The following is a 12,254-nucleotide window of genomic DNA, read 5'->3' as shown; positions in this document are numbered from 1 at the left end:
CAGCAGTTTTTAATATTTGCACCTACAAAGTGTGAAAAATTGTAGCATTTATGGTTTGAGACTTGAAATCTGGCAATTCCATCACCATAAATATGTGTTTCTTTGTGATTCTGATCACAAATGCAGCAACAGTTTACTGGCGGGGAAAAGGGAGTTATAGTGTTCCTCAACAGTGCATTAAATGGATAAATTCAAGCAAATCAATGACATTGGAAGAGTAATCATACATAATCTTCATCCCTTGTTTTACTCTGGAAAGATGAATCAAATATGTATTTGCCATTATATTTTATGATACCTTGATCTCGTTCCAATATATGTATGGTTTTTTAACGTAAATCTCCTTAAGCAGAGATTTCTTCTTCCTGCAAGACTCTGTCCCGTTTACTATGGTCCTGGCTGAGGATCTGGTAGGTTGTTTCTAAAATCACACCTGGTAGTGCTGGGAATTTCAGACACATAGGAACACTTCTGACACTATTTAGTGAAGTGATGAACAATTGCTATCATCCCGCAGACATATCCTGTAGCTATTTTGTCTCTGATGAGGACTGAAAAAGCCCCTACTTTAATGAAGTCACCCGCGAAGTGGGTCATTAGGTTAAATCACCTTGGTAGGCTGTGCTGGCTTATGGTAACTTACTCTTGCGATGTGCCTCCTGGTGCTGCTTTAATTACGAACTAGTGTCTGCAATCCTTCATTTCTCTGTCCATGAGAGAAACTAAAAATTATGCGGAGAACAGTGTGTTCTAGTTCTTGAGTTCCCTGTTCCTGGGATTTTTGTTTGCCCCTCTTGGTGGCAGTAGGAAAGAGAGGGGCACAACAGGTCATGTGGGATCTAATACCCAAGAACCGCAAATAGCAATTTGTTGCCTCTTTATTTAATGTTGTTTGAAATCTGGATGTGGAATGGGGGAATCTCCTCTCTCTGTCATATGTAAACTGCTCCTGAGAAAGTCCTTATATACAGAAACTGGGGCAGAATTTTATCCATGTATTAACCTTCCTGCTTTGTGGTGGCTTTGAAAGGAAACACTGGGCTTCAACAAGACCACCACAAACAGAGTCACTGGTCTGAGCAGTGCTCTGATTCACCGTAGGACCCACAAGCAACATATTTGATGTTCCCCTCCTCTGTGATGTTTTTAGTAATCTTTCATGTCTTCATCTTGTGATGTAGATGAGAAAAGTCTTTTGAAGACATCCATATCAGTGCTTCCAAACATTTGTATCCTTCAGGAAGTAGTTGGTGAAACATGTTTTACTCTTAGCTTCTTTTATACATTTTTCTTTCTACTTTGAGATGGCCTTCAGTCTTTGCTGTGCTCTCTAGCAGCTGCTGTTCCATGATGATGTGGTTTTGGTTCCACTATGTTGATAGCTCTTTTCTCTTGTGCCCCTGCAATTGTTTTCTCCACAATTACCCGTCCGAAAATAGCTTTCTTTCTAGGAAGGTCCTTCTAAGTAAAAGTATTCTGCCAGCATAAACAAAAGCACATAGTTTTGTCACCTGCTCTGACTTTATGGTAAATGGTCTCTCTGTGGGACCTACATCTCTGCTGCTTGAGCCAGCAGTTCAAATGTTATAGGCTAGCATAGGTCCATTGCTTGCTTTAACAAAGTATAAGAGTTTATTGTTATTTTTGGTTTTTTTGACAGCCCTAGTCTGTAAGTCTAGCAAATACTGGATTGTAGTATGTAGGAAAATATAATGTATTGCCTCTCGTAAGTGCCCCAATGATACAGGGGTAAGGGTGATGCCCAGTTGTCCTGGAAAATTAACTGCTGTATGCTGAGGATTGTTTTGATTCTTTGATTGCCGGGCAGTTAGCTGAACTTTGCCTCCCAGTTTTTGGTAAGGATTTGTTGTCTGTGCCGCAGATATGTTTTGCTGCTCAGACAAGAGCAGAGTTTGCATGGGTGAAATCCCACACAGTTATTAACTTAAATACATTTAGAGAGTAGGATTTGCTAAAATCAGACTTCTTTTTATTAGGAAAATAAAGCGGTGAAAGGGAGAGCTTAGCCACTTGAAAGCAATCCTCAGCTTGAGGCATTGGCACATCTGAGGGTTGTCCCTGTCACCCAGTTAAATGACCCAGGCAGATTCCCAGCCTGGACCCATTTCTGGAGTAAGCCTGTACATCAGGAGCCTAAGATCCTTCAGTGTCTGAAGAAGCCTTAACAGGGTTATCTGCACATTGCTGAGGAGGCATTTCTGCTGTGTTTACCTGTCACTCAGGAACTAAAATTTTTCAACTGTTTTGTGTGAGTCTCTTAAAGAGACATCAAATAACATTGTTTTCTCATCCTAAGCTCAAGCCACTGCAAGAAGACGGTTATTCCCTGTGTTACTGAGCACAAACATTTTTCTGTTCCCTGTCCTTGGCTCAGATAGCAAGGAAGGGATTGATGATGATTAACCTATTTTCTTGGTCACCTTACTTTTGTTTTACAGTCAGTGGTGGAGAACTTCAGACAAGATGAACTGTGCCCTAAATTGTCCTTTTCTCTCTGACAGCTACAAAAGGAGCACAGGGCAAAGAACTCAGGTGTGTGAGTCAGAGGCTGGGGGAGAGGAATCTTCCTGTGTGTGTCTGACCATGGCATGGGTCAGGCAGCACAACCTGGCAGTGTGGGCAGTGTGTTCCCGGGGATCACCGCGCACAGTGCCTGTCTGAGCCCGCCTGCTCTGACCTCCGGCGCATCTGCAAGAACTGCAGCAGGGTATTCACTCACTGCATAGATTTTTAACTTCTCTAGATACTTGAAAATATTATAAAAAGTCTGTTTTCATTACTTAAGTTACTTATCATCACGAAGTAAATAGTAATTGCCATCAATTTTTTTCATACATTCTTTATTTAATTCACGCTCTGCCAGTCTTTATAGAAGCGCGATATGTAAAGTGATACACATAAAGTGCAGAAACAGTTCCAGTTTTTTTGATCTTATCACGTGTTATCTTTTCCACAGTGGAAATCAATATTGTAATTGGGCAATATATTAATTTATATAAATTTCATATAATACCATCATGCACTTCACCTGCGAGGCAAAATTAGTTGAATATTGGCATCCAGGAATAGATTTTTCCTCCAGCTGATGACTTGTGTTATACTTGTGCAAGTTTTACTGTAATCCATAAGGGTTCTGGTTCCTGAGGAGAGACAGCATATTTTCAGTGATGGTTTGCAAGCTTTCTGTCCTCAGTATGGTGGGCTGATCCATTCATAGACCACCTACCATCACAATTTACAAAACAGTGTGTCAGATTGTAGGTCTGATCAATATCTGGTGTAAATTCATTCTTTTCCAGTCTACAGGCCTATGACTTTTTTATACCAGATGAGAAACTGGTCAAATACTATCACCAGTCCAACAACTGAAAATGCAAAACCTTTTTCTGTTAAAAAGTCAAGACAACCACAACCAGAAATGCAGAAACTATGAAGTTAAACCTGAATCGGAGGAGAGGGGGCAGGAACTCAAGCTTTTGAATGTGAGGAAGACAGAAGTAACTCTAGTTTGTCCTGACTGACACAAGATTATCAGCTTTGCATCTGGCACACTGTAAACATTCATTATAGATACTGGTTTTATGATACATTTCACATGGGTGTGACTCAGGCAGCAAGTATGAGAATTTCTGTCTGTGTTGACCTTTCTAATATTTGCATGAAAAAAAATAGGAGGTAATGATGTGGGACACATGTTGAGAAATGTTTCTCTGTGTTCTATGCTTAGATAATTGGTCAGTGCATCTCCTTTTCCTCCCAAACATCTGCTCTCACTACAGCTGTTCAGGATATATATCTCCTCCACATTGCCATCCTTGCACATAATAAAAGCAGTAAAAATGAGGATAGCAGGCAACTGGATCCAACTTAACAAAAAGTGAATTTGTCATCTCCTTTCTCAAGTGAATCAATTCAAGTTGTCATGATGGTCACTTATTTTCTCTTCCCAAACTCTGTACATAGCAAAAAAAAAAATAAAACACCCCTTTCTGTCTGTAATCAGTGTCTCTGTGTAATGTGTTTATTTGCATACAGCTGACCTGACTCACTTTAGCACTGTGAAAATTTTCCTTTTCCCATCAGTGATCTTTTTATGTTTTGAGGCTTTTTTTTTTTTCCTGGTAAGATTTGCTTAGTAGCTGTGCTAAGAGTTTGCCCAGAGAAGCTGTGGAATCTCATCCTTGGAGGTAACACAGACCTGGACTGGAGGTGGCCCACAGTGGCCTGCTTGAGTGGGTCTTGCTGTCAGCAGGTTCAGAGCGGCTGGATCACAGACCTGTTGGGGTCCCCTCCAACCACGATTATCTCTGCCAGTTGTTTGAGCTCTTACTAAACTTGCTGGAGTCTAGACTTTACTTTGGTCTTCAGACATTCGAGTCAAGACTGGAATCTCGCTGGCACAGGTACTATTCAGCACTGCTAACCCAGGCATGAAAAAAATGCTGGAATTGCCATAGATTTTAAAATACTGCAGTTTTTTGCCTTTTTTTTTTTTTTTCCCAGTGGCTTTCTTTTCAGACCTGAAGATTTCTTTGAAAATGTAACCAAACTTCCACTGTGTTTGCAGGAGCTGAGATGCTCCAGATTTTTACCCCCCCAAAAGCCACCTGCCCAGTAATGGGTAAATTGCAGTAAATTTCCCACTGGGAGTTGATGCTTTATCGAAACTCCTAAAATCTTCCTGTTGTGTGACATATGTGGCTGGTTTTCTGTAGCATATTACACTGCATTGTTACACAGATCTCTTTATGTCTTCATGTTTGCAGGTATGCTATTTTTAAAACCTCTAACAGCTTTTGAGATTTGCCAGCAGTAAGACTGATTTAATTCACTAGACCAATTTATCTTATTTATTTTTTTATAAAAACACTATTAAAATTGGCATTTCTTTTAATATTAGTAATCTTTTATTAGTAAATATATTTATTTTATTAGTAATTTTATTAGTAATCTTTTATTATCCAGTTATAGTCCAATTGGAGACAGCTAAATTTTCCCAGACATAATTTATCAGTCTTGAGAAGGTTATTTTTTGATAAAATAGGGAGAAGGGGATAATTTTTAAAGGTGAATTGAAATTACACAGTTGAGTATATAATAATTGCTGCACAATAGCTGTAACTGAGTGACCAAACAAACAAGCGTGCCTTACATCGATAAAGAGAGAACCAAAAAAGTGACACAATAACAGATGGACTGCAGCGAGTAAAGGAAATGCGCTTGTCACAAGTGAGTAAAATACAGAGTTCAGTTTCTCCGAGGGGAGCACCCTGTGCACCTGCCCAAACAAAATGTATCCCACATCCAGCACATACATTGGCAGAAGAATCAGTTGTTTCTACTGTCCTGACATATTTGTCCTGGTAGTCAGTGGTTATTTTTGGTATGAAGGAAGAGAATCATACTTTGTGATTAGCTGACAACAGAGACTTCAGGGCTGTCAGAGGTTCACCTGTTTGTGGGCTCTCGGTGGTGGCCAGGGCGGTGTAAGGTACCACCGCATTCTTGGATATTCTGTCAGGGTCTCAGGAAGAGTTTGACCCTGGTTCTTTTGTTCAGCAGTTTATTCTGAAAAGTATTTGAGCTAAAAAAGGTAACAGTCACCCGTCTGGTGGGGGGTCAGTGAGAGGAGAGGTCATGCACCTCCGTAGCAGGCTGCACAACCGGTTCAAGACAGCCCTCCAGGGTTAGGGCCAGGACTACTCAGTCCTGCTTCTGGCTGCAGGAGGAAGACTGAATGCGTCGTGGTGAATACATTTGCGTTCAGGGAAATGTGTGTTTTGTTTCCTGTGGGTGCTTTTGAAAATTTCTACCTCTGAGGAAAACAGTGGTATTTATTTACTCAGTATTTTTATTGTAGTGTTCAACTTCACTGACTGGAAATCCATGCTCCCTTGTTAGCTACTGACATTTTAATCTCTTCCTTGTGCTTTTTTTTTCCCTGCCGTGTTCTCTGTCTTTGCGTGTTTCCTTTTTCTCATTCTCTTCCTAGTTCTGTGCTAACAACTGTCCTGCCTCTCCCTTTTTTATTTTTCTCATACATAATCAGAAATGGAAAAGATGTCATTGTTGACTACTGAGGGCCAAGATATAATGCTCCTGATAGATTAGTAGGGAAGGAAAATGCACTCATCTCTAAAGATTTGTTAAAAAGGGTAGCCTAATGTAGCATGTAAGGTCAGGTGGTTAGAATCCAAACCTTAATTTATGGTAGATGTCAGATCTGACACAGAAATGTATGAAGCATTTGAGGTTTAAACCACCACCTGGATATTTGATAAATTTTAAGTACAATAAATTACTAAGGAACACAAAGGTGGTTGAGGACCAGCTCTAGGTGTTTATGTGTGCAGGGTGCCTCAAGTATCTGTGTATGGACGCTAATTTTCAGCTTTTCTTGACACTGGCTTTCTGGTAATGCTCCTGCTTTTCTTACCATGTGAAATTTTCCCCCTCCAGGGTTGCTGAGGGCAGTAACTTAATCTTTTTCCCATGGTCTGAAATTGGAGTCTGGCTGTATACATGCAGTCTGTATACATGCAGCTACTGTTCTGAATCTCACCTGTGATTTCATTTTGTTTCTCTTTCCAATCAGAAAATGAAGAGTTTGGCCCAGAGACGCCAGTCTGCACCATCTTTGATCTTTGTCAAAGCACTCAGCAGATCCAGATCGGCCTCAAGGTAAGTCAGTGAGTTTTGCTTGCTGTACTGCTTGGCAGTTTCTCAGACCAAAACTTAAAATGTTTTTGAACTATTGTCCACACCAGGTTGTTGAACACAATTCAGGCTCCTCGGTAGCTGCACAGCTATAAAGCCTGCTGAAAGATGTGACAGAACCAGCCCAGGCACAGGACTAAGCTTCTAGAGGGGGTGTCCCCAGTGCTGCCACACAGAGCTGTTCGTACCTGACTGGGTGGGCAGGGCTGCTCTGCAATTTGTAACCGGGTATGTGACATTTGGGCTGCTCAGCTGTGAGCAGTTTGTGACTGGCTGTGATTGCCTGCTGCAGAGGCAGCATGGGCAGAAGAAGTTGAATGCTTGTTGCCTTGGACACTTCCACAGTGTCAGGCATAACTCTGGATTGTTCATTATAGAATTGCACAATTTAATTTAAGCTGAGATTCTTCCATCATTGCCTGCTGCGTGGTACAGGCTCTCCAGGGCTCTGGAAGCACCTGCTGGTTTAGGACAATGCTGTGGGCCAGGATCTTGTGATCACAGCCTTTCCCTGTCCAGTATTAGCACTTGTGGGGCTGAATATGTGGGTGTTAAGCATTCACCCTTTTTTGTCCTTGTCTTTTGCCGTAATCAGCCATCCTCCCACCCTTCCTCTCCTTTCTCCAATGTAAAGCTGCCATAGAAATGGAAGTTTCTGTGGAGCTGGTTCCCTGTCCAGCCCCAGCCCTGACCTGCCATTTGAACTACTCTGCATACATAACTTTTTTCTTCCTGCACTACAGTTCATTAGACTTTAAACTTACAAAATGTGTTTACCGAGAAGTAAACCATCTGGTAGGCTGTTAATGCTTCCAGCTGTGTATTGCTCTTTATGAAGAAATGTTACTGAGGGAAATAAAAGTATGGCTTTGTAAGGATTTTTTCCTACTCTGTGGTGAATTAAGTAATCAGTATGTGAGCTCTGGAAAGTTCTTTGTCTTAGATCTAGTTAATACCTGGTTTGACATCATGCAGAATTCCACAGTATTTCAGAAACTTGTGAAAGTATTCTGTGAAAAAATCAGAGTTGCAAAATAGGAAAGTCAAAATTAATTTACCTGCTGGTATTCAGACATGAATATTTTTCTTCAATTCTGCTTTTTCAATTCACTTTATTGCCTGCTCCATAAGTATCAGAAATCAGAAATAGCTGGAGAGACACTGAGTGTAATACACACTACATTTTCGCCTAAGAATTTCATGCTTTCTTAAGTGTCTTGCTTGTATAGCCCAGATCAGAATGATTTCCAAATCTGGTGTCTGAAAGGATTCTTTTGTAAGGCCAGTTGTCAGAAACTGTCTGATGGGGAGGACCGAAGAGGGGAATGCGTTTCCTTGTTCTGCAGGAAGCAATGCTTACCCTACGCGACGAATGATGCTGTTTTCACAGCTGATGGATGCTGCCTCACTCACGTCTGTCCTCTGCCTGTGTCATGCAAAATTTGGCTGCTTCCGTTGTTTTGAGCGGAAGTCTGTGGCCTTTGTGAGAAGTATTGGGTGAAGTCTGAGGATGCTGAACTCGGAGCAGGTGATTTTGTAGCTTCAGAGTCTTCCAGTTTAGAGGGTGACACTTTAGATGGTGTTTGTTACTGTTCACAGGAGCAGCAATTCTCACCTGTGCCTGACTTCCTTGTTTGGCTGTGCAAAGCACATTCCTCTTCACCACCAAACTGATGGATGAGTTAGATCTTTCCACTTGGTTTGTTGTGTAAATGCTTAACTCTGGTGAAGTGCTTTCTCTGAAGGAGAGCCGAAGAGCAACAGAATGACTTCTCATGTTTTCTAATCTCCTCCAAATGTTTTACCTCAGACCTGTCTCTGCTCTTAGTTCTTATAGACACAGCCCGTCTGCCAAATCTATTATTCTTCTCTGGCAGTGAACCTTAATACTGGGACTCCATAACACTTACTTGTTAATGGTTGATTAATGACTTGTAGATAATAAAGCTCCTATCTGAAGTTAACAAACGTCTGTGAGGGATTTATTTGAATACTCTCACCTCAGCAGCTGGCTCACCTCAATATTTGTTGAAATTAATGAACAAGTGCAAAGTTTAAAAGGGCAGGAAATACTTAGAAGCCAAGTCAGTTTGTATTTTTTATACCACTTTATATGTCAGGTGTCCCTGGTTTATATACAGGGCATGTTCATAAAACGTAGTGGCACTTTGGACAGACTTACTCTGGGGCATTTTGAAGTTTATTAATGCTATTTATTCAAAGAAACCGTGGTGACATCTGGAGATGGCTATTTAGCTTTCAGAGGACTAAGGTTTTTGATGGTGGTGTTGTCTTAGCTGTGATGACACAAGGATGTGAGCAAGACAAGATGATCAAGCTGGAAAAACCAGATGCTTTTTTTTTGCCATTGTCCTCTTATCGAGTCCCAAAAGAGAAGCAAGTCTTGCGTGCTTAAAAGCTTGTAGTCTTTTTCTCCAGCTCTGTCATTTGGTTTAATGAACATTCAGCATTTTTTACAAATCTTGCTTTGCCTTGTCAATCATGTAGACGGAAGTACATGATATTGGGCCTATAGAGGAGTTCTGGGATGGCTGTACGGCATGGTGGTGCACAGAAGGGAAACTGTGCTGTAATCCATGTCTCACTTCCTGCAGGGAGAAGAGAAACACTGTAAATAGTATAGCTATTATAGTGGAATTGGGCCAAGAGATGAAACTATGTAGACCACCATTGCCACCTGTTTTTGTTTCTCTTCCCTTTTTTTCTGTAAAGCTTCTATTTCATCACAAAATTGTGATGAATAGTCAGGTCAAGACTGTTCCAGATCATCAGATGTACTCTTCGGAAGCACTTTGAGCAAGGTTATTGTAGAAATACATTGGAGAAGTAAGCTTTTGGTATTTTTCTTGGCTCATATTCAGGTGCAGAAAAAATGAATTCGATTGTTAAGTCCATTAATGTGTATGAAATCAGCAAAGGATTTGGGTTAGTTATATTTGTTCCCAGACTTGTTCTGCAGTTGTAATTTTCCTCTTACTTTTTCTTGGTGTCTTTTAGCGAAACCTGCACAACTTAATGATACAGTTCAATGCAGTACAAATTACATGCTTGAAACAGAAATACCTGAGGCCTGGATTTAAAGCATCAGGTATTGTCATCTCAAATAATTGATACAGAATAATAAAGGCTTGTTTCAAGTCAAATTTTCAGCTTTTGTTCTGCTGTCCCTCAAAACAATTTTCACATGTGACAAAACCCAAGTTTTTGCTCTGCATTGGTGGTCTTCTGGTTGCATCTCTGGTATTTCACAGGGACAGCCAAACTCTGTGCTGCAGTTGCCAGCAGCTTCCCTTTTTCTATTGCACACCTCAACAGATCTTTGAAAGTGATATTTTTACATGCTGAAACCAAGTAATATAATCTCACAATTTCTGAGTCTGAAAGACTATTTATAGATCTGTGTGTCTACACATTAAAGGTGTTAAAATACTGAAAATGTAACAACTCTTTTTTATAGCATGGAGAGTGTTTATGATGTTATTTTGGTGTAAGCTGGGGGCACAGGCTGTTTTAAAAAAAAATCCCAAAGGATATTTTTTAGAAAGTGCTATTAATAAATCCCTAAAGAATCTGAAAAGGAAGTTCCTAAAATGTTACCCCTACCCAATTTTGTTGTGTGGCTTTTATGGTTGAAGAAGTGGAAGGCAAAACCTGAAGATTTCACAAATTTCCAGGGTGTTTTCTCCCCTTTTTTGCATAGAAGTAATGTTATGCCATTCACAGAAGAGGCTGTTTTTCCTTCTTCCAGTGCACAGTGATTCTGGCATGTCATCTTCTAGGGGTCGTGTGCCAAAGGCTAAATATCCCAGATAACGAAGATCATATGTGTAATCTAGTAATGCATTCCACTTGGCGCGAGTCAAATACAGACTGTTCCCAGAGTCCTGGACATTGTGTTTTCAGGGTTTTAGTCGGAAGATATGTGGATGATCCAAGCTATGTGACTAGAAGAAGACAAAAATAGGGACTTTTAATAAATGTAGGTTGCCAGAAGGCCTTAACTGTCTCTTTTTCACAGGGAAGATGAGAAGTTGGCGTTTCAGGCAAAACCAATGGCACGGAGGAAGGGGATAAAAGTCCATTACAAGTAACCAGCTTGTTAGATAGGTATTTCAGCTGTGATAATTTTGCTCGTTCCTCAGTCATATCCATGCTAGTGAATAATTTTGTAATCTCTTTGAGGTGCTTTGGGCTGGTGAGGCGATGGCGAGGGAGCGCAGGCCCCTGGGCCGCGCGCCGCGGCCATTTTTACCTGCCGGCTCAGGACGAGGCCCTGATGCAGAGGCTCTTCTGCCCGCTCTCCTGCCTGCCCGTGTGCAGGTGGGTGCTGCTCCTGCACAGCCCCCAGGCACCACGGCAGCGTCTCCTAAAGTGTGGGCTGTGGATGGCAGAGGCCGTCCCTGCCAGGCAGAGGAGTGGCACCCCGTGCCAGGGCCGCCATGGCCTGGCCGGCCGAGGGTGCCACTGCTGGTGGGGGCATGGCTTAGGGTCAGTGCCTCGCCCGTGAGTTTGCAGGGCTGTGAGGGGCAGAGGCCGTGCTGTGCGTGTGTGCCGGTTTCCGGGTGTGCCTTCCACATGTGGTCAGTGGGAATTTGCCTCCGGAGCAGCTCCATGCCGCTGGCAAGGGAGAGTGGGGCTCAGGACCAGGGCGGGAGTTGGCATGGACGGGTATCAGCCCAGCTGGCTCCAGCTAGTCGTCAAAAAGGAGGGAAAATCCTATTCCTAGAGACTCGGTCACCAAAGCAAATGAAGGTTTCTTTGCTTCTGGGTCTAATTCTTAAATCGGGGGTTTTTTTCTGAGATTTTTTATTTCATGAAAACATGTTGATGTTTTAACATTTTGTGCTCAATCAGAATGGGCAGAAATCTCTCTATGAAAACTGGCCTGGATTTCTCCCCTCAATGTGTCATGTTTCCCTATGTAAGGTAAGCACATTTGAATTTGTAGAAAAATAGTAATTGTTAAAAATTGCTATTTTGTATTTAATGCTCTTCCTTTTTAATGGAATTACACATAATTAACACAACCTGTGATGATATTCTACAAGTTGTCAATTTCTAGTATATCTAATTCATGCTTGATTAGAGCTAATTATAACACTGGAGTATTGCTCCCTTAAACCATGTGTTTGAACACAAAAGTTACTTTTACACAATAATAGCTGAGGATAAAGTTTTATTAACTGTTAACAAAGTGAACTTTCTGAGGCCTCAGATGGCCTTTTAGCTCAGAGATGAGCAATCCTGCCCCTCTGCTGTGTTTTTTCTGTTTTGTTTTTGTGTGACTAAATGGGTGCATATGTTTGTTTTTGATAAAACCCCTCAATTGTTCATTTACGACCTACGAACTGGTTTTAGCGATGTTTGTACATCTGGAGATCGAAATGAGCTGTGGCTTTTGGAGTTATGCTGCTTTTTTATTAAAAGGGAAGGACTGGAGGTAAGAAGAAGGAAGGCTTGGAAGCAAGGTTTTGGAGGGATTGGAGTTTAAGTAA

General features: G+C 41.4%; 1 protein-coding gene across 2 annotated transcripts in view; it reads left to right on the top strand.

Annotated features, from left to right (window-relative positions):
- The window catches only part of ARHGAP20 (Rho GTPase activating protein 20), a 57,802-nt gene that overhangs the window by 3,481 nt on the left and 42,067 nt on the right, over positions 1–12,254 (top strand). For both annotated transcript variants that reach the window (XM_066175810.1, XM_066175811.1), the window contains exon 2: positions 6,617–6,702. In XM_066175810.1, coding sequence (XP_066031907.1) covers positions 6,617–6,702 — 86 coding nt within the window. The remainder of the gene's footprint in view (positions 1–6,616; positions 6,703–12,254) is intronic.

Source organism: Chamaea fasciata, unplaced genomic scaffold (genome assembly GCF_029207755.1).
Source record: "Chamaea fasciata isolate MVZ Bird 193981 ecotype frontalis unplaced genomic scaffold, bChaFas1.0.hap1 SCAF_2, whole genome shotgun sequence".
Classification (NCBI taxonomy): Eukaryota; Metazoa; Chordata; class Aves; order Passeriformes; family Sylviidae; genus Chamaea; species Chamaea fasciata.
The sequence above is the reverse complement of the archived record's forward strand: the minus strand, read 5'-3'. Positions and strand labels throughout refer to the sequence as shown.